A 26,707-nucleotide genomic window follows, 5' to 3' on the forward strand; every position below is an offset into this window, starting at 1 on the left:
CTAGGTAGTGAGTGGTACAAATAGAACCAATGCTCAGGTGTTCTATGCCAGTGAGTTAACAGGAGATGAGTTCATTATTTTACAGGCTAATATCAACATGTTAGTAATAGTACAAATGGTTATATATCCTGGGTGTCCAGGAGTACCCGTAGATCGCCCGGTTATAGTTGCGACAAAAGACCTTCCACAACTGTAGGCAGACTGTCCATAGACACATTCTCTTTCACACCCAGGCGACGGCACTGTACTTCCAGTGTTTGATTCTTCTTCCACCCATTGCCCACGACCACGAGCACCGGGTATCCAATCAGGTCTGCATCACCCAATTTCCAGCCCATGCCCTTATCCCGATCATCGAGCAACGTGTCTACCGAAATAGAAGTAAGGCTGTCATATATCCTCTCGGCAACAGCATCCAGTCCCTTCGTAGGTACAACGGCAACATCGAAAGGTGCGATAGCACGGGGCCAGTTCAACCCCTTGGGATCTGCTAAGCGGTTCGCAACGGCCGAAATCAAACGAGAAACACCAATCCCGTGGCAGCCCATCTCCATCGGAACAATTTGCTCCTTGGAAGACTTGCCACCCGATTCAGCGGATCCGTCGAGAACTGCTTGATTGACAGAGACCGAGGCTTGGAGCACCTCACTATACCTTGTACCCAGATGGAAAGTGTGTCCCAGTTCGACCGCAGGGTTGCTCGTCAATTGGCCATCAGCACACTGTGAGCAACTGTCTCCGTCATGCACGCGAACGAGACTAAGCTGGTTCGAAGTACCCGGGAAACGATCCAGTTTGGAGTACTCGATATCCGTAGCGGTGCAACCAATTTCTTCTAGGAGATCGCTGAGTGGAGGACGTTGGTACACTCGCACTTGTGAGTCATAAAGATCCAGCACTCGTGGCTTCTGCTCAGATGATCGAGACTGAACATGTGCCGTCCATTTCTCTTTGGGATTCTCCACGCTCAGATCAAGATCGATGCCTGCAGCGGTGGCGATGGCCTTCACAGCATGTGAGTTGACATGTCTTTCAACGGGCTCCGTGGATCCATTTTGCATGGAATATTTCGGGTACCAACCCCGGAGGAGAGTGTTTCCATCGTGCGAGATGGCCATCCACATGCCATTGGAGATAGTTGCGCCGCCTTCGACCTTGGCATCCTCAGTCTGGAAGCCCGGAAGAGTGGAACTTTCTTCGGTCTCATTGAACTTGTGTGTTTTTCCATCTGCCAGTTCTTCATTGTACACGTGATCACAGTGTGAACAGCTTACTACTCGGTCTTCGCCCTTCGCGCTGATGAAGTGGTACTCATGGCTGAGACTGCCACCCATGTTCCCGGAATCGGCTGCAGCGACGAGATAGGGAATTTTTAGTTCGTCGAAAATCTGGGTGTAGGCGTATTTCACGGCCTGGTAGGTCTTTAGGGCCTCGGAAACGTTGTAGTCGAATGTATAGAGATCTTTCATCACGAATTCACGGCCGCGGAGAAGTCCCTGCCTTGGCCTGGCCTCATCTCGGTATTTTCTCGCTGGTCACTGTAATTAGCATGGGATAAATTTGGCAACGTAGTACGGCTCGACTTACTTATTTGATAGACCCGAAGAGGCAGACTCTTGTAGGATGTAGTGAGACTGCCCACGAGGGATGTAATTTCCTCTTCATGAGTGGGCGCGAGGAGAAAGCGAGTATCCTTCCGGTCATGGAAGCGAAAGACCTGAATAGCCGTTCAGAAAGGAAGGTCGATAGATGACCAGAAGCAGGGGAAACTGACCTCGGCGGAGCCTTCGGTCAATCGACCGGATTTCTCCCACAGTTCCTGGGAAGAGATAGATGAAAGTGAGACCTTGGATGCTCCTTGAAAGTAGTCAGCAGTGGCCAAGTTAGATCTCGACGGACCAACCACCTACCCAGTGAGCGCATGTGCTTGTCAATTAAACGTTCAAGCTTGTCCTGCACCCGCAGTCCCAGTGGGAGAAGATGAAAGACGCCAGAGTAAGCCTAGGATGATTATAATTAAATGTCTTAATCTCATAATTCAATCTGCTAGCTCTTACTTGTCGAAGAAATCCGCCTCGAATTAGAAGATCATTGGCATCCTCTAATGTTCTGTTAGCATGTCATAAGTTCCTCGATGAGTCGCAAAGCTCGCACCATTTGCCCCCTCAACAGGCTTCTTAGATATGCCACCTGTAGGGATCCAGAAATTTGACACTCTGTTCCGGCCGTCATACTATAAACCCCAGTTAGTTATGACAGTTCAGCAAATCCGGGGAACTCTGTGGGAAGCGCGTACATGAAGTTGGCATCGCTGAACACGAGGCACCAACGCCAATCGGCCCTTCCACAGGCGACTGTGAGCTGGCCGTAACGCCGAAATCATTTCTGTACCGACAATAACCGACAGAAGAAGCTGTCAAGAGTTGAATTGCCGACCAAATAGCCTAGAGCGCATTCCTCAATGGAAATCGTCGCGGTCGAAGGCAATTGCTTATCGGGTGGTCCGAGCGTCGATAAGCCCGCCGCAAAAGATTTCTCCGTTCATTTTTCTCTCCGGCAATTCATGGGAGAGAAAAAACAACTCTTTCACCAATCCTTCCCAAACACACACCATGCCTAAAAGGAAAGGCAAGCCCTCCTCGGGCGCAAATGAGACTGCGAAAGACAAAGCAGTCTCCGTCTCCGAACCCCAGACCACCCCGGCCGAGCCCCAAATCGAAGAAGGTGCTTTCGCTGGTCTCCGCGAAAAGATCGAGCAACGCTTGAAGAATCAGAGCTCCGCCAAGGGAAAGGGAAAAAAGGACAACAAGGTTCAGCCTTCTACAGAGAACACACCTGTCAAGAAGGAGAAGAACGTCACTCTCAAGGCCGACAAGAAGCAGGACTCGGCGCATGGAAAAAAGCGGGATCGCAATGGTGATGTGATCGCCCGCGAGGAGAAGGAGAAGAAGGGAAGCAAGAAGAGCGAGGAGAAGCCCGATGCGTCTCAGAAGCAAAGCAATAATGATGCGCTACGTGCGGAGATCATGGCTATGGGCGGCACCGAGGCGGATCTGGATCTGCTTGCGGATGTTGACTCGGAGTCTGAGGTCGAGGGTGAAACTTCGAAGAGGAAGGCAAAGGGCCGCGAGGCTGATCTGCGGAGAGAGCTATCCAATATGTTGGCGGCTGCTGGTCATGTCGTTCCTGAAGATCTCGCAGATGACGAGGTGTCAGAGGTAGAGGAGGAGGAAGACGAGGCTGAAGAAGATGACGAGGAGGAGGAGGAGCAGGAGGAGGGGGAGGAAGCATCCGACGCAGCACAAGATGATATTGAGGACGCTGATGAGCAAGATGCGGATTCTATTGAAGAGTCAGACATCGAGGATGCGCCCCCGGCACCCAAGGCAAAGGAAACCGAATCTCATATCCCCAAGGAATATGCCAAGCTGGTACGTCTACTCGGAGATCATAAATGCCTTCTAAGGACTGTTTACTAACTTCAATTGCTCAACAGGCTGTCATGCCTCGCTCCGACTGGTACAATTCTCCACTCCCTCCTCTCGCCGGTGCCAAAGAAATGAATGCTCTTCCCCGCCACCTGGTTGAGCGTATCCACGAGCAAGCCAAGGTCCTGCTTCTCGAGGAGAACGAGCAATACGCCGCGGCCCAAAAGACTTCCGCCTCTTCCTCTTACAAGTTCTACACCAGCATCATGTCCAGCGGTACCCTGAGCGATAAGATCTCCGCCCTCACTCTTGCTGTGCAGGAGTCGCCATTGCACAACACAAAGTCTTTGGAATCGCTTGTCGGACTCGCAGGTAAGCGCAGTCGTGCACAGGCTGTTGAAGTTCTCCGATCTTTGAAGGATATGTTTGCGCAGGGTACTCTCCTTCCTTCAGACCGACGATTGAGGTCTTTCGCCAATCAGCCCGGCCTTGTCGCCGCCTTCCAGGGAGCTGGTGGCCGATGGACCGAGCGAGACCCTCTGCCTGGTGGCCTGCAAAAGAGCCATCTGATGCTTTGGGCCTTCGAGGATGGTGTCAAGGAGCAGTTCTATGAGATTCTCAAGGTTCTCGAGGTCTGGTGTAATGACGAGATTGAGTTCTCGCGTTCTCGTGCTGTCAGTTACGTCTATGAGCTGCTCAAGGAGAAGCCCGAGCAGGAAGCCAACTTGCTACGTCTGCTTGTTAACAAGCTTGGTGACCCCGGAAAGAAGATTGCCTCTCGCGCTTCGTATCTTCTTCTGCAGCTTGAGCAGCAGCATCCTATGATGAAGCCTACCATCATCAAGTCCGTCGAGGAGCTGCTTTTCCGCCCTGGCCAGAGCTCGCACGCCAAGTACTATGCCATCATCACTTTGAACCAGACTGTTCTGAGTATGAAGGAGCAACAAGTTGCGATGCAACTTCTGGATATCTACTTCTCGCTTTTTGTCACTCTTCTGAAGCCTGCTCCCAAGGGCCAGCCTCCTCAAGGAAAGCACGGCAAGGGCAAGGGCAAGGGCAATCCCAATGCCGAGGCTGTTAAGGGTGAGGCTCAGACCGATGAGATGCGGGAGAAGCTGACATCGGGTGTGTTGACTGGTGTCAACCGTGCCTACCCCTTCACCGACGCCGACTCGGGCCGGTACGTTCAATACTTTCTTTGCCTTATACTCATCTGCTCAAAACTAACATTGAATCTAGACTGTCTAAGCACATCGACACTCTTTTCCGCATCACCCACTCTTCCAACTTCAACACAAGCATTCAAGCACTCATGCTGATCCAGCAATTGACTCACACTACTCAAGTCGCCAGCGACCGCTTCTACCGGACGCTATACGAGTCTCTTTTGGACCCTCGCGTGGCCACCTCTTCGAAGCAATCGCTCTACCTCAACCTACTCTTCAAGTCTCTCAAGAACGATCTCAATGTGCGTCGCGTCAAGGCATTCGTCAAGCGTATTGTTCAAGTTCTCGGCATGCACCAACCATCTTTCATTTGCGGTATCTTCTACCTGATCCGTGAACTCGAGAAGACCTTCATCGGTCTCTCATCACTTCTCGACCAACCCGAAGACAACGACAGCGATGACGAGGAAGTCTTCCGTGATGTTCTCGACGAGGACGATGAGCAACCCGAGCCCGTCCCCGTGGATGAGACCACCACCAAGAAGCCAAAGGAGAAATACGACCCTCGCAAGCGTGATCCCGAACACAGCAACGCAGAGGAGACCTGCCTCTGGGAATTGCTTCCTTTCACCACCCACTTCCACCCCTCCGTGTCGCTGAACGCCGACCGTCTCCTTGAGCACGAGCCCATGAGCGGCAAGCCCGATCTCACTATCCACACTCTATCGCACTTCCTGGACCGATTCATCTACCGTACCCCGAAGTCCAGCGCTGCCTCTCGCGGCGCCTCCATCATGCAGCCTCTGGCTGGTGGTGAGGCTAAGGACCGCCTCGTCGAAGCCGGCAAGACAGCCATGCAAGGCGTGCCCCTTAACTCGGAGAACTTCTGGAAGAAGAAGGCCGAGGATATCTCCGCCGAGGATGTCTTCTTCCACGAATACTTCAACCGGGTTAACAAGGACAAGGTTAAGGCGAAGAAGGGTAAGCCTGCCGCCACTGACGATGACACTGCTGCCTCCGACGACGACGAAGAAGTTGACGAGGATGCCATCTGGAAGGCTCTCGTCGACTCCCGACCCGATCTGGAAGACGAAGTTGACAGTGACGACGATCTGGACATGGATGATCTGGAATCAGCCTACGACGACGACTCTGCAGAGGAGGGTGTCGAAGGTGAGGACGACGACGAAGTCATTTTCAACGACGAGTCGGACGTTCCTTCGGACGAGGAGATGAACGACGAGGAAGCCGGCGACTTCGAGGGCTTCGACTCACCACCGCCTACTGCCAAGAAGAGCAAGGCCAAGGACGCCCCCGCTTCCAAGAAGTCCGCCAAGAAGGACGACGAGGACGACGAAGATGCGTTCGACATGGATGTCTCGGACGACGAAGCGTTCCTGGACAGCGACGAGGATCTCCCCTCGGATATGGAGCTTGGTGGTGTGGAACTCGAGACGGCCGAGCCCGAGCCCGAAGAGAACAACAAGAGCAAGCGGGAGAAGCGTCGCAAGCTCAAGCACCTGCCTACATTCGCGTCCGCCGACGACTATGCGGCGTTGTTGGATGGCGAGGATCTGGGTATGTAAAATGGGAAGGCATATGGGTTTGCAGATGTTTAGTTTTGTGGATGATGATATTGTATGTAAAAGCCCTTATCTATTCGCGGCGTTGTGGCCGGTTTACATTGGAATCATAGTATTTAGTTCTTTCAAGTTGTCTCAGGGTCAGTATTGGTGTGGTGGTGGTAATAGTAGTAGTAGATTCCTTCCAACTTGAACTTGAAGGTTCCCAAGTGATATCTGGTCACTCCATCCGAGTCCTTGCATATTACATAGACATCCAGGGCTTGGGAGCTCCTGTGCAATTATTTCATGAGGGATATATCGGCTATGCTGCCACTGTTTCATTCATTCGAATCCATTGATGTTCATTCGAGGGTATATTTGCTTTTTCCCAATACCACATACGACAGTACATCAAGCGACGCAAGGTTACTAGTACCTCGCCGGGGCGCAAAAAGCAAAAAGGGGGCGCACACCAAGAAGAGAAAAGGTCAACGGCAAAGCGGCCATCCTGCAAATTGCGACTCGGACCACGCGAGATTGAAAGACTCGGAAACAGGTTCCACACATGGCCAGCTCCAGCTCGGCACGCCATCTCGGGCATCGGTACTCGGATCTGATCTTTTATTGCGTGATGACCGGACAAGTCCGCATGGTCAGGATCGGATGGCGGCAATCGCTGGATATGCTCCATAACTTGGGAGTCTAAAGTAAGTTATGTCAAGTCGGAGTGGGCTGAATATGAGGCCATCACGGTGGATGAGCACGCAAGCGTCCGTGCATGGCGGTACTTTTGAGAGGGCTGGGTTGGCTTGGTTTTTCTTGGACTCTTGGATTTGTATGCTTGGTTAGCTTGGATATGCTTGATGCCTACCACGGGCATATATCCTGGTTCGTTCTAGACAGTTTTCCCCTGCAATCTCGATGAAGACGAGCATGAGGTCGATTGCATGTGAGATATCTATTGGCTATGCCCTAATTGCAATGCATCTGGGGGTGTTTACCATACCGTACGCGTATTATTCGGCAACACCTGCTGAGTGTAGGGATTAGTCAGCTGACATACCACAGCAGAACAGAAAATAACAGTCAACAACACCGACAACACCGACAACACCGACAACGTAGAAGGTGGCAAGAGGTAGTTATGATGATGATGACTATGACCGTTCTTCTATTTAATACCATGTGTACAAATCCACTCTCATACGATCGGATTTAAACCACAGTACGCAGAGTACGTATTATCCCCATCACTTCACCCTTGTGGAGCCACCGAATGCGGATTGCGATTGGCAGCGATCAAATCAGGGCAAGTCAATTCACCCCGCCCATGTTTTCGGGCGTGGCTGATGCATGGGTTCAACCACCGCGTCAGTCCATCATTCGGCCCCTGCCCTGCTTGCGGGGCTAGGGCCCACTCCGGCAGGTCGTAGCTCGATATGATATTACCAGAGTGGCCAAATATCTTCGGTCTACCCGTAAGCAGTACAGCATGTACGTAGGGGGATGGCAGAGCAGGGCAGGGCAGAGCAGAAGGAATCTAGAAAATCTGGAACATCTGGAAAATCTCCATTTCGAGTGGATAGGAAACGTGTAATGTGCATTAGTGTTACCTACTGACCTAGAGTCGGCATTGGATCCCATCTGATCCCACCTTACTCCGTACATGTACATAAGGGCACTGGAGTATAGCCAGAGTTAAACTTCAGCCATGTCTGGGGTCCGATCACCCAGGGACCGGCGCAAGTCCAAGTTTCTTGTCCGCCCCATCCGAACGCCATGGACTGTTTTCTCGGTATAGCACGTCATGTTGGCGGCGCCCAGATCGACAGGCTTTTTCCATTCGGGCATAGCAGGTTTGCCCTGTGGAGCGGCTTTGGCTGGATTCGGTCGAGGAACTGGTGAAAATGCCAATAATCCAATAAGATGGGGTATGCAGGATACCCCCGAATTACTGCTCCATCGCGGTTCCTCGTAAGTCTTCTGCCAAGCTGGTATACTCAATTACCGTCTCTGCCTTCTGTTTCTTTTTTTATTTCTTTTTTTTTTAATTTTCCATTTTCCATTTCCCATTTTTCTCTCTTCTCTCTTGATTCTTTATCACCCGTGCCTAATGGTATTTCTATTTCTATTCCACTCTTGACCTTTTACAACCTTCCTCTCTCCCAACTTCCTTCTCTAGCATTGTGATCGGGCGGTTCTCTTTCCCCCGCCGATCCCTTTGCCCTAATTCAACCATTCGTGAATTGCCTCACGTCAAACCTCCCCTGCGACAGCCCCGGAACTACAGAACGTCAAAATACTCCCATTTATTCGCCGGTTTCTAGTGAATTAAATTCCAAAGCGACAATTTTCCACTCCCTTGCAACCATCCATACGCATACTTCTCCCACTGCGACCCTCCCCGAGGCCCGGTTTATGTATCTGAAGTTCAACAGTACAGCTTTCTTCGACTCCTCCGAGTACCGCCAAAAGCGGTTCGCCGGCTCTTTAAAACTCAAATGGCTCGGCCTGAAGACTCCACAACAATGGCCCAGCAACTCGATGGCGATCGCTCCTCCGATCTAAGTGACAAGGAGCAGGAGCCGAAGCTCAAGGACTATGATGTTGAATCTGGTCAAGGCCGTCGCCATTCCCACCATCATGTCACTGCGCTGGATTCCTCCTCCACGACCGAGAGTGTTGGTCGTCAAATTGAAATGGAGGCTGAGAATACCATTAAATATCGCACTTGCAGCTGGCAAAAGACCGCCGCTTTACTCTTCTCCGAGTACATCTGTCTGGCTATCATGTCCTTCCCTTGGTCGTACTCCGTTCTCGGTCTCGTCCCCGGCTTGATATTGACGGTTGTTATTGCGGGTATAGTTTTATATACCTCATTGATTGTTTGGTAAGAAATTCACCCTGAGTCTCCGGCATTCCCTCTGTCTTTCGCTTTTTGCGCTGGGGCCCTTTCCAGTATTGCGGGGTTGTCCCATATCGATCGCGCATTGATACTAATTTCTATGGTGCTCGGTCTATAGGAGATTCTGTCTGCGACACCCTGAAATTCGCGATGTCTGCGACATCGGTCAATATTTATTCTGGGACTCCAAGGTCGCCTGGTGGGCTACGGCTGTCATGTTCCTTCTAAACAACACTTTCATCCAGGGTCTGCACTGCGTCGTGGGCGCAGAGTACCTCAACACCATGTCCGGTGGCGCAGTCTGCACGGTCGTCTTTTTCTCTAATTGTCGCAATCGCCTCGTTCTTCTGTTCTTTGCCCCGAACATTCGGCACTCTCGCCCACATCGCCACAGTTTCCGCCTTCTTCACCTTCGTCTCCGTTCTTTTGGCGACCATCTTCGTCGGTATTGAGGGCCACCCCGCCAACTACCCGATAGCAGGCGAACCGCTTGTCTCTGCCCTCCCTCCCAAGGGCACAACATTTGTCCAAGGCATGAACGCCTTCTTGAACATTAGTTATACATTCATCGGACAAATCACTCTCCCCAGCTTCATCGCCGAAATGAAAGAACCCCGCGACTTTTGGAAGTCCGTCACGGCCGTGACAATCGCCGAGATCATCGTCTTCAGTCTCGTTGGGTCAATCATCTACGCATACACCGGCTCCCAATCGGATTATATGGTCGCGCCGGCCTTCGGCTCCATCTCCAACGAAGTGTACAAAAAGGTTTCATTTTCCTTCATGATCCCCACAATCATCTTCCTCGGCGTGCTATACGCCTCCGTCTCCGCGCGCTTCATCTTCTTCCGCCTGTTCGAGGGAACCCGTCACAAGAGCAGCAACACAGTCGTCGGGTGGGCTTCATGGGCCGGTATTCTAGCCGTGCTCTGGATCGCAGCTTGGATTGTCGCGGAAGTCATCCCCTTCTTCTCGTCCCTCTTGTCGATCATGAGCTCCCTGTTCGATTCCTTCTTCGGTTTTATCTTCTGGGGCGTCGCGTATATTCGCATGCGCAGTGCTGATCATGGTCCACGGTTCTTCATGGAAAGGGGTATTCGCGGCTGGTGCGGATTCATTTTCAATGTCTTTTTGATTTTCGTTGGTCTGTTCTTCTTGGGTCCTGGTACTTATGTGAGTTTTGCCCATCCTTGCCGCCTTGGTTCCCTTTTCGGGGCGCTCCTGCATTTAATTGAGCTGACTAACATCTCCTCTCCTGCGATTAGGCTTCTGTCATGTCCGTGGTCACCCTGTACGAAACAGGTTCAGTTGGTGGTGTCTTCACCTGCGTCAGTAACGCCGTTTAAACCGAAAATGAAACGAAAAACAACTAGCAACCCTGCGGGGCGGGGTTTTACTAGCAGCATAGTCTGCAATGCATCTTCAAACTTTATCTTCAAACTCGAGACTTCCACGTGATGAAATCGAGATGAATTTTAATGACTTGATGGCCCGAGAGACAGAGAGAGGAACCGGCTATCTTTGATGAACTTTCTCCTCACATTTATTGCCTTTTTATGAGTTATTTGGACTTATTCATATACCACACCGCCGTGATGAGGGTATGGATTGCTTCACATTGTAGAGCTTGGAAATCGGGAAGAGAGAGATGGCTTTTTGTATTATTTACCTAGTTACAGAGGTTCAGGATGTTGGGTCTTGTCTTTGTATGTTGTCGCTGCCCCGGCATTCTCTTGCACATAATTAGGCCTTGAATTCACTTGGCCAGAAGGCCTCGGGCAAGCTGTTGCTTCCCGGAGTTGATACATTTCAATTTTTTGCTTTCGAGGGTAACACTTTCTACTGGTATTACTTACTAAACAGATAGCCTGAGCCTGACCGCAGCGATGGAATAGCCAACATCTACTAGTAGTAGCGCGTAGGCAAAGAATATAGTGCATGACGCAAAACAGCAATTCAATGCAATGCTCAAAAAGCCCCTCTACGAAAGGCCAGTCTAGAACGAATGAGGTGTGGGCCACGAAGCAGTCCCCGGTGCTTTGCCCCTGAACAATGCATGTTGTCTGCTATTGATTATTCGACATGATAATTAAGGCTCTCTATCCGTTACATCACAAGAGACTCAGTATGTATTCCCTCCCGGCCACAGAATGTATACATGATATCCAACCCAGCCGCAGACTGTCCACCTGGAATACGCGTGTAAGACAATGCCTCTATCCTCCACCATACGGGGATTTCTTCCATGCTTTGTTCTCCCCTAGCCGCACCCTCTTCAATCTCAATTATCCGCTCAACCACCCTAGCAGTAGTGATGCTATCCCAAGCCGCCTCCCGTATTAGTTGCCGTCGTAGAATACTGATGACTTCACGGCGGACAGTGGGATGACGGCACTTGGCCCCGATTATGTAGAGAATGGGAATCATTCCAATCTCCGGCGTGAATGTCGACCTTGATGACCCCGCATACCGCTGATGCGCCTCCACGACTTCGCTCGCTAAGGCAACGCATTGCTGGAACTGGGGCAGGAAATTGTCATATCCTTTTTCTCCATCAAGTCCGTAATTGCTGAGAAGAATCCAGGCGATTTTATGTTGTAAGCGTAGGAGTGATATGAGACGGTAAGTTTCAAAAACTGGCTCAGAGGAACCGCATTCTTGCAGGAGATTTTCGAAGAGACTCGACCACGTTTCCAATCGCCTGATCAATTTCTCCTTGAGCGAATAAGGTAAGGTTGGCGCCGTACCTGTCGGGCACATTTGTTGTTGTGTGTTGCACAGCATCATTACCTCAGCAACGAGAATCTGGAGGTGATCGGCAGCTTGATCGAGTGATGAAAAGGAAGTATCGAAGACTGAAAGATTGGACGCGAATGTCTCTTGGATGTTTGCTGGACTCCAGTCAACCAGAAACATACTGGCTTGCATGTCAAGACGGCGAACCTGTTTTGTAACCTGGCAGATGATCGCGTGGACTCCCGATGGTTGGGAATTGGGATAGGTATCGTTGTACAATGTAGCGTTTTCGATGTTCCGTGAGAGCTCGACACCCCCGCGCAGGTGTTTCATTGCTTGTACATCGTCGCCCACCAGATGATCAAAGCAGGTAAATAGATAGGAGACCAAAAGGGTGACAGCTATTATTTCAGCACTGTCGCCACTTTCCGGCTTGAGCAGAAGCTGGATGGCGCGATTATAGTGACGCAAGCAAGCTTTGTCCAGTAGCTGGTCTTTCGGAAAATACCGTTGATGAACTCGGTCATTTGAATGAAGTTCTAAGTACCTTTTGTGAACCATAGCCAGAGCAATTGAAGCATGTCGTACCGATGGCACTGTTTGAGAGAAAAGCATGAGAGTCTTCCGCCATGATTCACAAGGGCGGTATTCATTCAGATGCTTAACCGAGATATCGTTAAAAAAGCACATTGCCTCTGCCTGGGCAGACCCAGTCACTGGTAAGATCATTGAGGCTCCAAGATTAATCAAATTGAGGCCATGATATTTTGAGTTCCGTCGCTCTGGCTCATACGCACCAATCATGGTACATGAGTGGTGACTGTGGTATCTATCTCCTCTGTCGTCGAGCTCATTGTGCGTATGGGTTGATTTAATTTCTGTCCTATCGGTTCTGCAGGCGGAAGGCATTTCGTCATAACCATCGCATGTGCGACCAGTAGAGTGGCATTTCAAGCATGAAGGCTGAGATAGATCGCATTTAACTCGTCTTATCCTGAGAAATATCAGATTCGAAATATTTGGGCAGTATTGATTGCTCTGTACTAGTAGAAATTCGTAGAGTCAGGACATACTTGCAAGTCTTGCAGCCTAATCTTGACTTTGGAGCGAACTTCCGAGGATTTTTCCTCCATCCCTGGTTGGCCGTCCTGGTGTTCTTGCTCTTCATTCTATCCATCACAGCCATGTGAGCTGAGTGTTATGTTCAGTAAGCACCGTTTAAACGAAACTTTGAGTGTCGATGGAAGTTCAAGAGGGCTGGTCTGTTTGATGATTTCCATATCAGTGAGGGAGTGGAGTCATCGCCACATCTTTTTTTCGATACACAGCGGACTGAGAAAAGATGAACAAAATGGAGTACAGAAAGCAAAGCCTTAGGAGAGACTGCTCTTGATGGCAAGTTCCCAGAATCGATGCAATTCCAAGTTCCAGTGAGATTGAAGTAAGCCTAAACCTGGACCAGTTGGCATTGACCACATACGTAGTCTAGTGCATTTACTAGGTAGGTTTTGATTGGCCAATTCGTACACGCACAATTTTTGAAAAAGAAAGTGATCGACATTTATCTCACTTGATGTGGATTGGTCGCTGGAATGGCAGACTATGATTGGCCACCTCGTACAGGTGGGGTAGCAAAGAGTAAGGCCCCCAGGGAATTCACTAGTTTGAACCACTCAAGATGACAGGGACAATATAGCTGCCTACTAAAGCTTTCAAACTTGATACTGAAGCCAAGGAAGTTCAATTGTTATAAATGATTCCCAGATATCGCAGTTCCAAGGTTGTGCAAGCTCTTGCAAACAACTAAACCCAAGACCAGGGAGATATTTCTGAGGATCCACCATGGACCGAATTGCATATGTCCTCATCCTCCTTGTGAGCTTTGGACTAAAAGTTCACAGTTTGAATAAACGGGGTATGGTCTATGGATTCGACAAGGTGAGTCTGGGACATTATGGTAACACATTTCCCGAAGTTTTTAAAATTTTGAACGTGGCATATAGATTGAACCGTCAGCCAACCTCACATGGTCATCATGCTTTGATGCCTTTAATTGCTCTAGACTGGAAGTTCCTTTGGATTATTCAAACAGAAGCCTTGGCATGACATCCGTTGCCTTCATCAAGTTGGCTGGCAAAAATGCCACCGTCGAGTCTCCAAGTATCGTAGTCATTCCCGGTAAGATCCCATTCCTTTCAAATACGCGAACTTTTCGAACCTCATTTGACTTGACTGACATTTCGTTAGGCGGTCCGGGTGGTTCTGGTGTCGACTTACTCCTGTCATACCAGAATATTATCGGGCAGATGTTTGGAGAACAGTACAACTTTGTCTCGTTTGATCCTCGTGGTGTGAACAACAGTGGTTTGCATCTAGATTGCTTCTCGGGGGACGCAAATGCAAGATCTGCCTTTTATCAACTGCATAGAACAGGCATCACCAGCATCTCATCAACATCACTTGAGGAACAGTACTACTCAAGCTCGATATATGGTGATTGGTGCAACCATGCCGTCGAGAAAAACTCACCCCATTCATATTATGTGACTACACCAGCAGTTGCACATGATTTGCTCGCGTTCACCGAGGCAGAGGCCGAGATAGCCGGTAAATCGCCATCAACTGCTAAGTTGTGGTGCTATGGCATCAGTTACGGGACTGTCATCGGCAGTACTTTCGCTTCCATGTTCCCTACCCGCATTGAGAGAATGATACTTGATGGCGTTTTAAATGCAGATCAATATTATAACAATTATTGGACGGACAATGTTGATCAAATGGACGAGGCAATGGAAACATTCTCGACCTTCTGTCATTACGCAGGGCCTCAAAATTGCTCATTTTGGGGACCGACGCCAGAGAATATCACGGCAAAATTGGATGGTATCACTCGTCAATTTCGGAATCGTCCAGTCCCGTTAAGTGGAGTTGTAGGCTCAAACCTGCCGACAATGGTCACTTATTCGGACCTAAAAACTCTTTTTCTCAACGCCCTCTACACCCCACTGGCAAAGTTTCCAGACATGGCCGATGTCTTACATCAGGTGGAGCGCGGGAATGTCTCTGGTCTTACAGGCTTGTTTGAACAGTCAAACTCTATAACTGACGCTCGGCTCACCATCACATGCACCGATACCTATCGGACAAACAGACTCACTACCATTGAAGAGTTCAAGACTTGGGTGGATTACACGGTCAACAAGAGCAAGTACATTGGTGATATCTACCCTATGCTACTTGAAGGTATCTTATGCCGTTCATTTCGCCCGCAATTGCCCGATAGCATGGGATTCAAAGGTAAGAAACGCTTTTGCTCTCTCTCTTTTTCGTCTTTCTATCAACATCATCGTTGGAAAATGAGCCACCGGACCAGATACAAGATCAAGTTTGACATAGGCAAAATAGGTGGACTTAATAAGCCTACGTCCTTCCCGATCCTCTTCGCGAGCAATACAATCGACCCTATTACGCCGCTGATATCGTATGTTTCGATCAATCGCATCACTACTGGGCATATTAGTAGCTGACATTATCTCCTAGGGCACGCAATATGTCTTCTAGGTTTGCCGGATCGGTGATTTTGATGCAAGAAGCCGTTGGCGTAAGTTGCTATCAATTTTCAATCCTATATTATCTCGATCATAGACTTACTCACGGGATGATCCCTTTGGATTCAGCATACGGTAATCAACCAAGGGGGTTCAAACTGTTACTTTGAACATATTCAGGCATACCTCGGAGGCGTAGTTGTACCGTCCAACACCACGTGCTCACGGCAGTACATTCCTTTTATAGACGGCTCACCCTTTTAAAAACTGTCAAACTCGTGATACAAGGAATCTGTTACTCGTAGCAAAGAATCTATCGGTAATGTTAGCCAAGTACTTGTTTCTGAACGGATCATTTTTCATTCAGTAGATCCGAGATCTCTTGATTGAGTGCTTGATTCAACAACAATTCGCAAAAGAATGTCATTTGATTGCTAATTATCGGAATTATTTCCCATTCTCTCATCTTCTGTAAAATTCTCATACTAAACCCAACAGAAAGCACGGGAAGAAAGTCGAGTTTTTGAACAGGCAAAATTTTGGCTTTTACCGACAGTATCGATGCATCGAAGTATTGCCAAGGATCAAGATAAGTACCATTTTCTAGTGAATACTATGCCAAAGATTCCATAATCACTTCTTGATTTTACTAAAATGTTTTGCCTCCATAGTGAAAAGCAAAGTAGCTCTTCAAAGAAGCGACCGGCTGTGGTTTCAAACCCTTGTCCCGGCGAGCCTCATCTTTGAGATGCTGACACGTCTGGAAATCATCTGTTTGACCAAAGAATAATCCACCCGTATACTGAGTCCAGCGAAAAACATCCTGGAGCTCTTTTAGAACACTGCTTCCCTGAGTGGGGAAGTCCTCGCATGAAGCCATGGGAATATATCGAGCCGGCTTTCCGGTTACTGCATATTATGTTAACCATCCATACACATATGAAGCAATAGCACCTGAGGTTAACTGTGCGGATGCCTACCTTCTTTGAAGACCGTGACCATCTCTTCGTAGGAAAAGGAATCACTCAGGCATTGGATAGTTTGATTCTTCCACCTCAAAGGGTCCAGAAACATCCCGTGTACCATTTCGCCAAAGTCGTCTGCCACGGAGATGGTTTGCACCTTTCCCTCACCACCAACATTTAGTACCGGACTGGTAAATGTATAAATTCCCTCCTCATCCGGGAACATTGGAAATCCTCCAAAGGCTTGCGCATAAGCTGGAGTGATGTGATTTTCAAAGTACCAACCGGGAAAGGCCCCGATAACAGCGTCAAACTCTTTGAACTGTCGAGCATACATCTCCACACGGTGCGTGGCTAATTCATTGAATTAAAAAGATAGTCAAAGAGCTATTGTGGAGCAAACAACTTGAAACATACCATCCATACCAGGGACAGGCGTCTTTCCATTTGAGATCTTCTCGGGTGAATCGCAGGTACTGTAAATGAAGACCTTGACGCCTTGATTGGCAGCGATGTTGACCAATCGGCGTCCTAGGTCCTCATCCGTGGGAACCACCTGGCGTGAGTACAGCCTAAGTGTTTTGTTGGCCAAATAGCAATGATTACTTAGTAAGTCCAATTTCGTTAAGATATCATACCTGATCATGATGGTGTGTGTTTAACCAAAATCCCCAAGAGCCAGCGAGTGCTGCATTCATCTCCTCATCACTGAATCCATCGGCTTTGACCACTTGCGCACCCATCTTCGCCAAATTCTGTGCCTTCTCCGAATTTGGGTTGCGGGTGAGTGCTCGGACGATGAAGTTGTGTTGACTTTTCAAGAGGGATGAAGCTACCGCATAGCCCTGGGTGCCTAAAAACTGTATCGTTAATCTTGCTATGCAATAAACAATCATAGTCTGAAGAACTAACCAGTACTCCCATATACAACAATCACCTTTTCCAGGGGAGCCATGGTGTAATGTAGAAGAAGAAAAAGCTCGTATGCGTAGTGGAATAGTCGGTGAAGCAACACTAGAAAAGAAATACCCTGGACGTGGGGAAAATGGGAATAAATATTGCAAGATCATAGAGAGAGGTTGTGTGAGTAGGTTAGCTATGCAATATTAGTACTAGTAGTACGTAGTATTCAGGTTCCGAATCAGTATTGATGAAATGACACTACCAGTGCCAGTGCTAGTGCGTACTCCGTCAACCTTTGAAGCTCGATTGATTATTTTGACAAAATATCAGAGCCCGCCTGGGCAGGCGTGCATGATAGTATGTACATCCATCATGATGGATCCATGCATACATATGGATTACTCCGTACGGAGTAATGGGATCAGCTTTTCATTTGTGTCACGTGTTACTGCATGCGCACCATGTATTGAAACCGATCATCATGATGTACGGGATAATTATGAGCAGTATTTTCTGATTACCTATGGACCGTATGTAACTTATGTATTCCTCGCTCTATCTTGGTATTTATATGCTACTTGATCTTGAGAAAAAGGAATTTATCAGATACTAGTTAGTACCTATGTTGTGTCTTGTTTCGGCTGTAACTTCAATCTGCTTTCCCACCTCCAAACCTGCCAAAGAAGCCGAGAATATCAACAAGCCTAGTATCCCTGAATTATAGTGCAACAAGCCAAGCTCATACGACTTACCTATATGACAATCATCGCACGATAACTTGAATATTGTATTGTTCGTATCGAAAAAGATTTTCCTCTGCGATACGATAGCGATCACGATAAATGCGATACGATATCGCAAAATTACGATATCGTGCTCAGCACTAGCACTGTACCTTAAATAAGCATCACATTCTATCAGGCCACATGTCGAATGCCGATAATAGTCACAATCGAACAATTTCGAGGGATGGAGGCTGGTAGGGTAGCGAGGTTACAGCGCCAAGAGACTTCGTATACTGGCCGTGTCCGAATTTTTATGGGGAGCACGAGTAATTTTGGACGGGGTTGGTACAGGCGGCCTCTAACGCGGTTGGCCCAGATGCCCACTGGAAGCTACGTTGCTCCAGCTGCATCTATTACCGTAGCCTGGGTGACCGGGGCTCCAAAAGACTACGAAGCCTCTTTCCAATGCAATCACTAAGATTCTTCCTAACAGATAACTCCCAGTCTCTTAAGATCCAATTTACTCACATTGGGCCGAGTGTATTCCACCTCAAAAAGACCATAATCCGCCCCGCATCCTCCCTTGGGGCTTCTTGTATTTGCTCCATCCAGGGGATTTTCTCCAGAGCCATAGAGAAAGCTTGCCACCTCGTCTGAAAGCTTGACGAACCTCCCTGGCCATATGCGATGGCCTTCCATTGTAATCCTGACCATCAGTTTTGGCAGTTGATCTCTCTTGGGCCAATCTAGTTTCTCTCGCATCCTCTGTAGTAGACAAGTTGAACGCAATTCATCATCAAAGGGAAACTGGATAAGTTCTAAGTCAAGATATCGCAATGAGGATGGTGCCAATTGGAATATGTCCATCAACTCCGAAGTACCAACGATAAAACGAGAGAGCGCCAAGTGAGACAGATTACGCCATTCCTTAACAGGCAGAAAATCCTCCAAGGGAATAGGCGGATCCTTCATGATAGAAGAGGATCCATTATCGAATGTAGTTGATAAATGGACATGGGTCAATTCCTTGGCCGGGCTCATAGCTTGGCAGGATAATCCGCTTTCAAATCCTTCCCAGTAACCACTAGTACCAGTAAGTAATGACAAATGAAGACTTTGGAAGCCTGGACGTTCCATTATGGCCGCAAATTGATTGTATTCCTGACACGGCCGGTCGAAAATCGAAAGTTTTAGTGCGGCAAGGAGTTTCTTGGAGTCAATGCTCGGACCATATGTGTCTGTCTCGTACAGCGGCGCAAACAGCCAGCCCCGAGCCGCAGGCGTAATGGTCACTCTTTTGAGTCGTGGGAATCGCTCCAGACCGTAAAGGAGGGCTTTCTCGTCGACTTTGAATCAAATCACAGACGTCTGATCATAAAATAGCTGCCGATGATACCCTCAGCAGGCTTCCAATGGTATTTGGGCATCTATCTGGTGATGACGCGCAACATGGTCCGGTCGGTTCACATCGCGGTATTTTCGATGCTTCGTCGTGTAGCAGTTCTCTTCGCATTGCTCTACGAGCCAGGTGGGACATCCCTCCTGGAAATTGACCTCCATCTGTTCGGGGACGATGGTTGGGTGCACGTCTTCCCATATCAACGGCGTGGATACAAACCATGCATCGTCCCGGATGATCTCCCTGATTTCGTGGCGAAACTTTGGATGGTCTGCTACAGCCCGGAACACTTGGATGTTCAACGAGTTGGCTGAAAGAAACACGCGTGAGGAGGAGAATGATCAGTACTCGCGAAGTGTTTTTCACGTCAAGCGCAAGGTCTTGACATCTTTTTTTGGCAAAAAAGACACAATCCATGAAATCAATTCTGGGGGAAAAGCAGAAACCACGGCCTTTGTGCTGCCATCCCAAACGAGAGGCTGGTGAACGCATTGCAGGTATTTCAATAGGTTGGAAATGTGTGCGACGTTATGATTGAGTATGGAAACCAGGAAATGATGTGGGCATGCGGATATCTAGAAGAGAGAAAGAGAGAGGAAGGCCGGGAAGGCGAGAACAGTGCCTGAGGCCCACATCCCAACACAAGATCTTTGACACCCATGCCCAGGTGAACCCTACTATTAGCCAAAAAAAAACAAAAAGGAAAGAAAAGCAACACATACAACATAAAAAAGCAGGGATTCGCATGTATGATGTGGTTACCGACTATACTACTACCTAGGTACAAAACATATTCAACTCTCGCTATCATCCTAAGGATCCGTCACGTTGGATGAGCCCGGATTTATACCGAGCCATCCACATTCGCACGGTTCGCGGCTGGAGTCACGAATTATAATTATCACTCGTCGATCAGTCAGCCACATGGGCACCTGCTCATCGACTGAATTGAAATCTCTTCTCAGATACCACCTTAAGCATTCAAACATTTCCCTGCAATGGCCGAGCTCTTACGGACTTGCAGATTTTCTTCTTTCGTTTCAGGAGATTCGTATTTCCGTGTCATGGCTACACTGAAATTAGATCAAGGTGTGAAGGCCGATGGTTCTTTCTCGTGCCCCGTTGCTCGACCTTTACCTCAGCAATCGTCTTCAATCACGCCCACTGTGGAATCAGCTCCAGCATCAAGAGATGGCTCCCCCCTTCATCGTCGACTCCCCCAGCAGGCCAATATATTTTCGAACAACTTCCATTATCAAAAATCGCAAGGTCACGCAGCATTGCAATTACAACCTTACTCGTGTTAACAAATCTTATCCAGGTATGTATACTATGAGGTCCAAGTTCCCTAGCAATTTGAAGGCTGAATTTGACCTCGCCAGATGATTATCAATTTTGCTGGTATCGCTGGTGATAGTCGACTAGATCACTCCATTGGAGTCAAGAAGACATACGCGCCTTGGATTGCAGCAAGCTATCCGTAAGATATTGTCGATGCGCTATTTGGATGTCAAGGGAACATAATACTCACGTTAATGAGATTAACTCAGGGTACATTTATACTCAGCAGTGGTCGACTGGGAGATGTCTATGGACACCGAGATCTTCTGTTTGCTGGCGGTGCATGGCTCAGCTTGACCACACTAGCTAGTGCTTTTTGTAACCACTCCTTCTTCGCTTTAATCACAACGCGAGCTCTCGGGGGCTTAGGGGGTGCCTCTATCTTGCTAAACGCGGTAGCCATGATTTCAAGCACTAACCCTCCCGGCCATTTACGGAATCTCAGCCTAGGTTTTTTTGCTGCATCTGAGCCTATCGTTGGTTATTTTGGAGCATTGTTTCTTGGTGCATTCATGGAAACGATAGAATGGAAGTGGTTGTTTGTTTTTATGTTAGTCAGGGTCCTAATCTCAAATTCGGAAACCTTGCTATGCTCATCACTTGCTTTACCTAGTGCCGGTACAGGTGTCATCACATTCTTGGCTATCTGGGCCCTGAGCTCTTACGAGACTCCGGTTAATTCGCATGGTAAAATTGATATTGTGGGCTCTGCTCTAGGCGTCAGCTCGCTGATTTTTTTTTTAATTTTGTCTGGAAGTAAGAGTGGCTGCATCTCCCAACTTTTCTGTTATTATGTGAATCAAGCTCACTGCAATAAATTCAGCCAATTCCCCAGTGTCGGATGGCAAACGCCTTATGGATATTGCCCTCCTACTTCCATCCACCATTCTCTTCGGTGTATTCCTCATCTGGAAAAGCGATACACTGCCTACCCAATCATGCCACTCGATATCTTCAAAGCACTATGCCTCCTCATAGTTATCCTGGTTATTTTTCTCAACTACATGGCAGTCGGAACTCTGATCTGGTACCAAGTCCTGTGACTACAAGAGGTTTGGAAATGGACTACTCTTGAATATGCCGTCGGGTGATTTCCCTTCGTCATTTGTGCCACGGCGGCCGCCTGCCTTGCTGCTTGGTTGATTCCTCGCATACCAGCGCAATGGATCCTACCCATTGGTACCTGCACAATCTTGGTGTCAAATGCCCAAATGGCAACTGTTCCGCTTCATCAAAGCTATTGGGCCCAGGTATTCCCATCTGTTGTGCTCTTTGCATTTTATCCTGACTTTGTGTATACTGCTGAGCAAATCATTGCTAGTAAATCTGTTCGCCGGCACCAGCAAGGTATTGCGGGCTCTATCATTGGCATGTTAAAAATATATGGGAATAGTCTCAGGTTGGCATTTGCCTCTACTATTGAAGTTCAAATTAGCAGAAGATCGGGAAGCCAGGTGTTAGGTTACCGATCTGCACACTTTTTTGGTGTTGCAATTAGATGAGATGGAACTTGCCAACCTTGCTGAGACTACTGGTGCTAATCGTCCTGCAGCAGTCTAAATATTGTGATTGCAAGTGTTACACACAGGCCGTCACTTCCTGTTACTGGTGGCATTATAAGTCAGTCATTGGAAGTAATCACCTCATGCCTAAGGCGAGAACGTTTGAATTGATCCGAAACATTTCGACGACATGACAAATAGCTCATCGCTAGCTTTGTCGCTCATGGATGTTTGACCAAGGCCCGGAGGTTCTGAGGCCGTTTTGACTGCCCCAATAAAGTCTCCGACAGGTAGCATGCAGCCCTACAGGACTTGAAGATGACCAATGGAATTTTTTATAGTGTCATGAGAATACTGCAATTCTTTGGAATACAATGATTGACCGTAGGTACCTCAACAATGCAAAGCCAGTGGAGCTATATCCTGATACTATAGACCAGCATTTTGCATGGGCTTACAAGTATCAAGATAGCAATGCAAGGTAGCATTGTCATCTTCGCTTGTGAGATTCACCTAGCTTGCATAGTAATGCGGTGGTTATATCAAGCACAGAAGCTGACATGGAACTTAAAATGTTTGCGAGAAGAAACTTAGAAGGCCGCCGAAGAATGACGAAAATACCAAATTATCTTATACCTCAATAACATCTCATCCGAAAAATTGGTTACATCGACCAAAGAAGAAATAAGAAGCAAGGAATTTACTGAAAGATGCTGATATGGAGAAGGTTAGACAGATGGCTGCCACAGCCTTAACAACCAGTTTCATATCGCAAAAAGGTTAGGCATCTAAACTACCCCCTAGAGCATTTTTCCAAGCTGATAAGGTCTAGGGCCTTCCCATTTGGCACAATGGGAAGCATCTCTGCTTCATCCATCAAAATATCCAGCAATGCCGGCTTCCGACGCTCTAGTAGCCACCGAATACAACCTCGAAGCTCGCCCAAGCTTCTGCATCGCTGACTCTCACATCCCATTGCATGAGCCAACTGGACAAAGTCTGGATTGGCCTGGCAATTGTAACAGACACGGCCACCATATCCGGACCGCTGAATTTGCGCAATCATCCCTTGTGTGTTGTTGTTGAAAATTACCACTTTTATCGGGATATTATACTGCGACGCAGTGAGAAGCTCCTCCATGGTCATACAAAACGACGCATCGCCATCTATATCAATCACTGTGTGATCTGGTCGGGCAATTTGAGCTCCAATTGCAGCAGGAAGTCCAAATCCCATGGTTCCCAGTGAGCCGGATGTAATAAAAGAGCACGGCGTCTTGTAGCGATAACGTTGCGCAGCCCACATTTGATGCTGCCCCACGCCTGTGGTCAGCGTAGTGCAGTTTTTGGATAACGAAGTCTGCAGATATAGCTCTGTAATGGCTTGCTGAGGCGTGGCACGGCTCTGTCGACTCGTCTGTGGAACTTGGAATGCATGTTGTTTCTTCCACTGTTGGATTTGATCTAGCCACTCGTCTCGACTCTGTTGCTCATTCAAACAACCAAGTAGAATTGGCAATGACTCGGAAAGATCCCCGATTATGATTTGCGTTGGCTCGATAATCTTTCCCACGGTGCTGGGATTTAAGTCAAAGTGGACGATTCCCCCCCGTCCAAGTTGGCCTGCCTCCTTGGCTTTGGGAGCAAATCCGGCTGGCTCACCTACAACTCTATCGTCTAGGCGAGCCCCAAGTACTAGGATCAAGTCCGCCTTTTGAATGGCATAGTTTGCATATGGTGCTCCATATGTGCCTACCATGTGTAAGGCCAGATCATGAGACTCGTCAAAGCATCCCAGTCCAAGCAGTGTTGTCATGACGGGTATCTTGCTCTTTTCTGCGATACGGGACAACACTTCTGGTCCAGCTTCACTTGTATTCACTCCGTGGCCAGCACAAATGACAGGGCGCTGAGAATTCTTGACCATTTTCGCGATTTGGTCGATTTGATGCTGTAAGCTCGGACGGTTATCGATATTGGCTGGTACACCAAGTCCCGCGTACTCTTCACTTCTCAATGGTCTCGACAGAGAGTCTGCATTTGAAACTTCATGAACGACCGCTGTTCCAATATCCATCGGAACAGCAACAAGAACAGGCCCGGGTCTTTTGAAGGTCGCTTGGTGAAATGCCTCTTTCATAATTTTCGGCAAATCACCAACTCTCTCGACACAAGCAGACCACTTTGTACATGTTCGAGCAATTTCCATAATGTCAATCTCCTGGAATGCGCTCGTTCCTCGGACAGTGGTCGACACCTGACCGCAGATCACAACCATCGGCGTACCATCCAAAAGAGCATTGAGCATGGGTGTGACGAGGTTGGAACTTCCTGGGCCTGATGTGACCATAACAACTCCAGGCTTCAAACTGGCGCTGGCGAATCCTTCGGCCATATGACAGGCACCTTGTTCGTGATGTGCGAGAATGAAGTGAAAGAGGCTACTCTTGAACATGGCATCAAAGAGAGGAAGGACTGCGCCGCCAGGATAGCCGACTGATGAGGGATCAGTCAAGTTCCAGTAAAAGAGTGGGAGGACTTCACTCACAAACATGGTCAACGTTGTGACTAGCTAAGAGCTCACAAAGCAGCTCTCCCCCGGTTAACTTCGCTAGGAGATGGTGGCGCATCGTGAAGATGAGTTCCAAGATAGTTTAAATTGACAACTAAGAAGGTCGTTTAAGTAAGATCTCCTGAGATGATCCATGGATCATTTATATCTTTATTTCAACTTGAACGACTCAGCCCGCTGAAAGTAGACAATCCAGTCCAACTTCCATATTTGGGCATAGAAGATTCAAGATTGCTAGTGTAACCGTCCATAAAATGGATATGCTAGAGTGGAACTCTACTAAGGCATTCGAGTTCAGTTTGGGCGATCGTATTCTGGAAGATACCATATTTCCTTCAGATTTCCACTCCAAATTCTCCCAATCACCTCATGGTGGCGTACAACGTGGTTAGATATCTGGGATATAACTACATAGTACTTAGGGAGATGGCGCACTGAGGCACTCAAGAGCGGCTAAGTATATCCGTGAAATATATATGGTCAGCTCGCAAAATACCGCTAGGGTACTGTGTAACCCCAGCAGTCCCAATCTAGTAATCCCCCTAATACTATAGGGGTAGTCGAGTCTGCTTTATCATACATCTCTTATCTCCGTCGAGTTTGATCGTCCAAGTCCTGTCCGTAGAATGTCTGTGTCACCAACCGGAATGTCGACATCCTACTTTGGCATCTCGTGGATCTCTTACTTTCTAGCATTCCACGCCTACATCAAATGATGTTTAGCCTCATAATTCCGCTGGTAAGTTATGACATCAGCAACCGAAGATAGAAGATGAGACGATCGAGTTGCTATTTACCATAGGGAGGATGTGAGTCTGTTCCTGATTCATATATTTGTCATTTTAGTTTTCACTTCCATGGAGCAATATTTCTGAAAGTTTTTACCATTTTGCTAGCCACAAACAACATGGCCACAAACAACATCTATCAGTATTCTGTCCTGAGCGCTCTCATGGAAGGCATCTGCCAAACAGGGATCACTGTTCGAGATACTCTTGCAAATGGTGACCACGGCATCGGCACTGTTTCAAATCTTAACGGCGAGATAGTCATCATAGACGGCGAAGCATACCACTTTCCACCAGGCGAATCACTTAGAAAGCTTGAACTTTCTGATGCGCTCCCTTTCATCATGATCACTTGGTTCAAACCAACCATTGAAAAGCTCTTTCCTTCGCTCAAAATGGCTTCACTTCCAGAAGCCTTGGACCCTCTTCTTCCCTCTCAACAAAATTGCTTTTTGTCAATTCGCATCGACGCGCTATTTGATCATATCACGTTCCGTGTGATGGAAAGGCAATCTAGGCCCCGAGAGTCTTTAGCTGAGCTGGCGAAGCGTCAGAAAGTTTTCGCTTTCGAGGCTATCGAAGGTACCTTATTTGGATTCTGGTCTCCGGCTTTCAGTGGGGGTTTCAGTGTTGCGGGCTTCCATTTGCACTTCTTGTCGAAGGATAAGACCAAGGGCGGTCATGTATTGGAGTTCGATACGAAGAATGCCTTACTCCAAGCGGCCGCTATCGACGAGTATCGGGTTGAACTGCCCCAGAACGAAGAGTTCAACCAGGAGGTGATCAAAAGCGCAAGAGACGAGGATCTTCATGCAGCTGAAGGGAGTAATTGCTGCTAGCTATCTAGAATTAGGGTTGCACACTGTCATGGTCTGGCCTTTAGTCTCTGTTTCTGTTTTGTACTCTTATTGCGTCTTTCATTACTATTACCAGGGCTTTCGGACTTGCTCCTCCGAGCCATGAATTCCCATTTATTTCCTTTATATATCTTTCTTTGCTAGGTTATCAGCCGCTTATAGTAGATATCTGTATTTTATTCTCTGTCTTGGGGTTTCTGGCACGATATGACACCACAAACCTATGAGAATCTGGATCCTTAGTATAATTTCAGATTCTTTTCTTTCCTCACGATCGGCCTACTTCGTCATAGCTGTATATTTCATT

At 48.0% G+C, this 26,707-nt stretch overlaps 11 protein-coding genes across 11 annotated transcripts; 7 read left to right on the top strand and 4 right to left on the bottom strand.

Moving 5' to 3' along the window:
* Positions 1 to 161: 161 nt before the first annotated feature.
* Positions 162 to 2,383, bottom strand: N7533_010654 (putative proline--tRNA ligase AIM10; the record flags this gene model as incomplete). Its single annotated transcript, XM_057107304.1, has 7 exons — positions 162 to 1,531; positions 1,588 to 1,717; positions 1,775 to 1,857; positions 1,911 to 2,001; positions 2,058 to 2,101; positions 2,155 to 2,233; positions 2,297 to 2,383. 7 exons carry the CDS (start codon positions 2,381 to 2,383, stop codon positions 162 to 164), a joined length of 1,884 nt encoding a protein of 627 aa, XP_056954682.1.
* Positions 2,253 to 6,180, top strand: N7533_010655 (RNA-binding ribosome biosynthesis protein MAK21; the record flags this gene model as incomplete). The annotated part of the gene is made up of 4 exons (XM_057107305.1): positions 2,253 to 2,292; positions 2,362 to 3,431; positions 3,497 to 4,608; positions 4,668 to 6,180. The coding sequence occupies 4 exons, from the start codon at positions 2,253 to 2,255 to the stop codon at positions 6,178 to 6,180; spliced, it is 3,735 nt and encodes a 1,244-aa protein (XP_056954683.1).
* Positions 6,181 to 8,660: 2,480 nt separating this feature from the next.
* N7533_010656 (putative neutral amino acid permease) lies at positions 8,661 to 10,410 on the top strand (the record flags this gene model as incomplete). Its single annotated transcript, XM_057107306.1, has 4 exons — positions 8,661 to 9,049; positions 9,183 to 9,324; positions 9,365 to 10,237; positions 10,330 to 10,410. 4 exons carry the CDS (start codon positions 8,661 to 8,663, stop codon positions 10,408 to 10,410), a joined length of 1,485 nt encoding a protein of 494 aa, XP_056954684.1.
* Positions 10,411 to 11,170: 760 nt separating this feature from the next.
* Positions 11,171 to 12,709, bottom strand: N7533_010657 (uncharacterized protein; the record flags this gene model as incomplete). Its single annotated transcript, XM_057107307.1, has 1 exon — positions 11,171 to 12,709. The coding sequence occupies one exon, from the start codon at positions 12,707 to 12,709 to the stop codon at positions 11,171 to 11,173; it is 1,539 nt and encodes a 512-aa protein (XP_056954685.1).
* A 933-nt stretch (positions 12,710 to 13,642) lies between these two features.
* Positions 13,643 to 15,612, top strand: N7533_010658 (uncharacterized protein; the record flags this gene model as incomplete). Its single annotated transcript, XM_057107308.1, has 6 exons — positions 13,643 to 13,738; positions 13,804 to 13,978; positions 14,048 to 15,097; positions 15,197 to 15,281; positions 15,341 to 15,401; positions 15,478 to 15,612. 6 exons carry the CDS (start codon positions 13,643 to 13,645, stop codon positions 15,610 to 15,612), a joined length of 1,602 nt encoding a protein of 533 aa, XP_056954686.1.
* Positions 15,613 to 15,997: 385 nt separating this feature from the next.
* On the bottom strand, positions 15,998 to 17,268 carry N7533_010659 (NmrA/HSCARG family protein; the record flags this gene model as incomplete). Its single annotated transcript, XM_057107309.1, has 5 exons — positions 15,998 to 16,257; positions 16,329 to 16,667; positions 16,731 to 16,869; positions 16,952 to 17,166; positions 17,226 to 17,268. The coding sequence occupies 5 exons, from the start codon at positions 17,266 to 17,268 to the stop codon at positions 15,998 to 16,000; spliced, it is 996 nt and encodes a 331-aa protein (XP_056954687.1).
* Positions 17,269 to 19,390: 2,122 nt separating this feature from the next.
* On the top strand, positions 19,391 to 19,654 carry N7533_010660 (uncharacterized protein; the record flags this gene model as incomplete). Its single annotated transcript, XM_057107310.1, has 1 exon — positions 19,391 to 19,654. The coding sequence occupies one exon, from the start codon at positions 19,391 to 19,393 to the stop codon at positions 19,652 to 19,654; it is 264 nt and encodes an 87-aa protein (XP_056954688.1).
* Positions 19,655 to 20,430: 776 nt separating this feature from the next.
* Positions 20,431 to 21,724, top strand: N7533_010661 (uncharacterized protein; the record flags this gene model as incomplete). Its single annotated transcript, XM_057107311.1, has 3 exons — positions 20,431 to 20,661; positions 20,723 to 20,820; positions 20,881 to 21,724. Coding segments are annotated over 3 exons (1,173 nt in total), but the record flags the coding sequence as incomplete, so codon positions are not given.
* A 34-nt stretch (positions 21,725 to 21,758) lies between these two features.
* On the top strand, positions 21,759 to 22,183 carry N7533_010662 (Major facilitator superfamily domain general substrate transporter; the record flags this gene model as incomplete). The annotated part of the gene is made up of 2 exons (XM_057107312.1): positions 21,759 to 21,819; positions 21,840 to 22,183. 2 exons carry the CDS (start codon positions 21,759 to 21,761, stop codon positions 22,181 to 22,183), a joined length of 405 nt encoding a protein of 134 aa, XP_056954690.1.
* Positions 22,184 to 22,976: 793 nt separating this feature from the next.
* Positions 22,977 to 24,813, bottom strand: N7533_010663 (thiamine pyrophosphate-binding protein; the record flags this gene model as incomplete). The annotated part of the gene is made up of 2 exons (XM_057107313.1): positions 22,977 to 24,679; positions 24,732 to 24,813. 2 exons carry the CDS (start codon positions 24,811 to 24,813, stop codon positions 22,977 to 22,979), a joined length of 1,785 nt encoding a protein of 594 aa, XP_056954691.1.
* Positions 24,814 to 25,662: 849 nt separating this feature from the next.
* On the top strand, positions 25,663 to 26,382 carry N7533_010664 (acetolactate decarboxylase; the record flags this gene model as incomplete). Its single annotated transcript, XM_057107314.1, has 1 exon — positions 25,663 to 26,382. The coding sequence occupies one exon, from the start codon at positions 25,663 to 25,665 to the stop codon at positions 26,380 to 26,382; it is 720 nt and encodes a 239-aa protein (XP_056954692.1).
* Positions 26,383 to 26,707: the final 325 nt, after the last annotated feature.

Source organism: Penicillium manginii, assembly GCF_028828005.1.
Source record: "Penicillium manginii strain IBT 31320 chromosome Unknown utg000008l:1.0-3226943.0:1.0-3228205.0, whole genome shotgun sequence".
Classification (NCBI taxonomy): domain Eukaryota; kingdom Fungi; phylum Ascomycota; class Eurotiomycetes; order Eurotiales; family Aspergillaceae; genus Penicillium; species Penicillium manginii.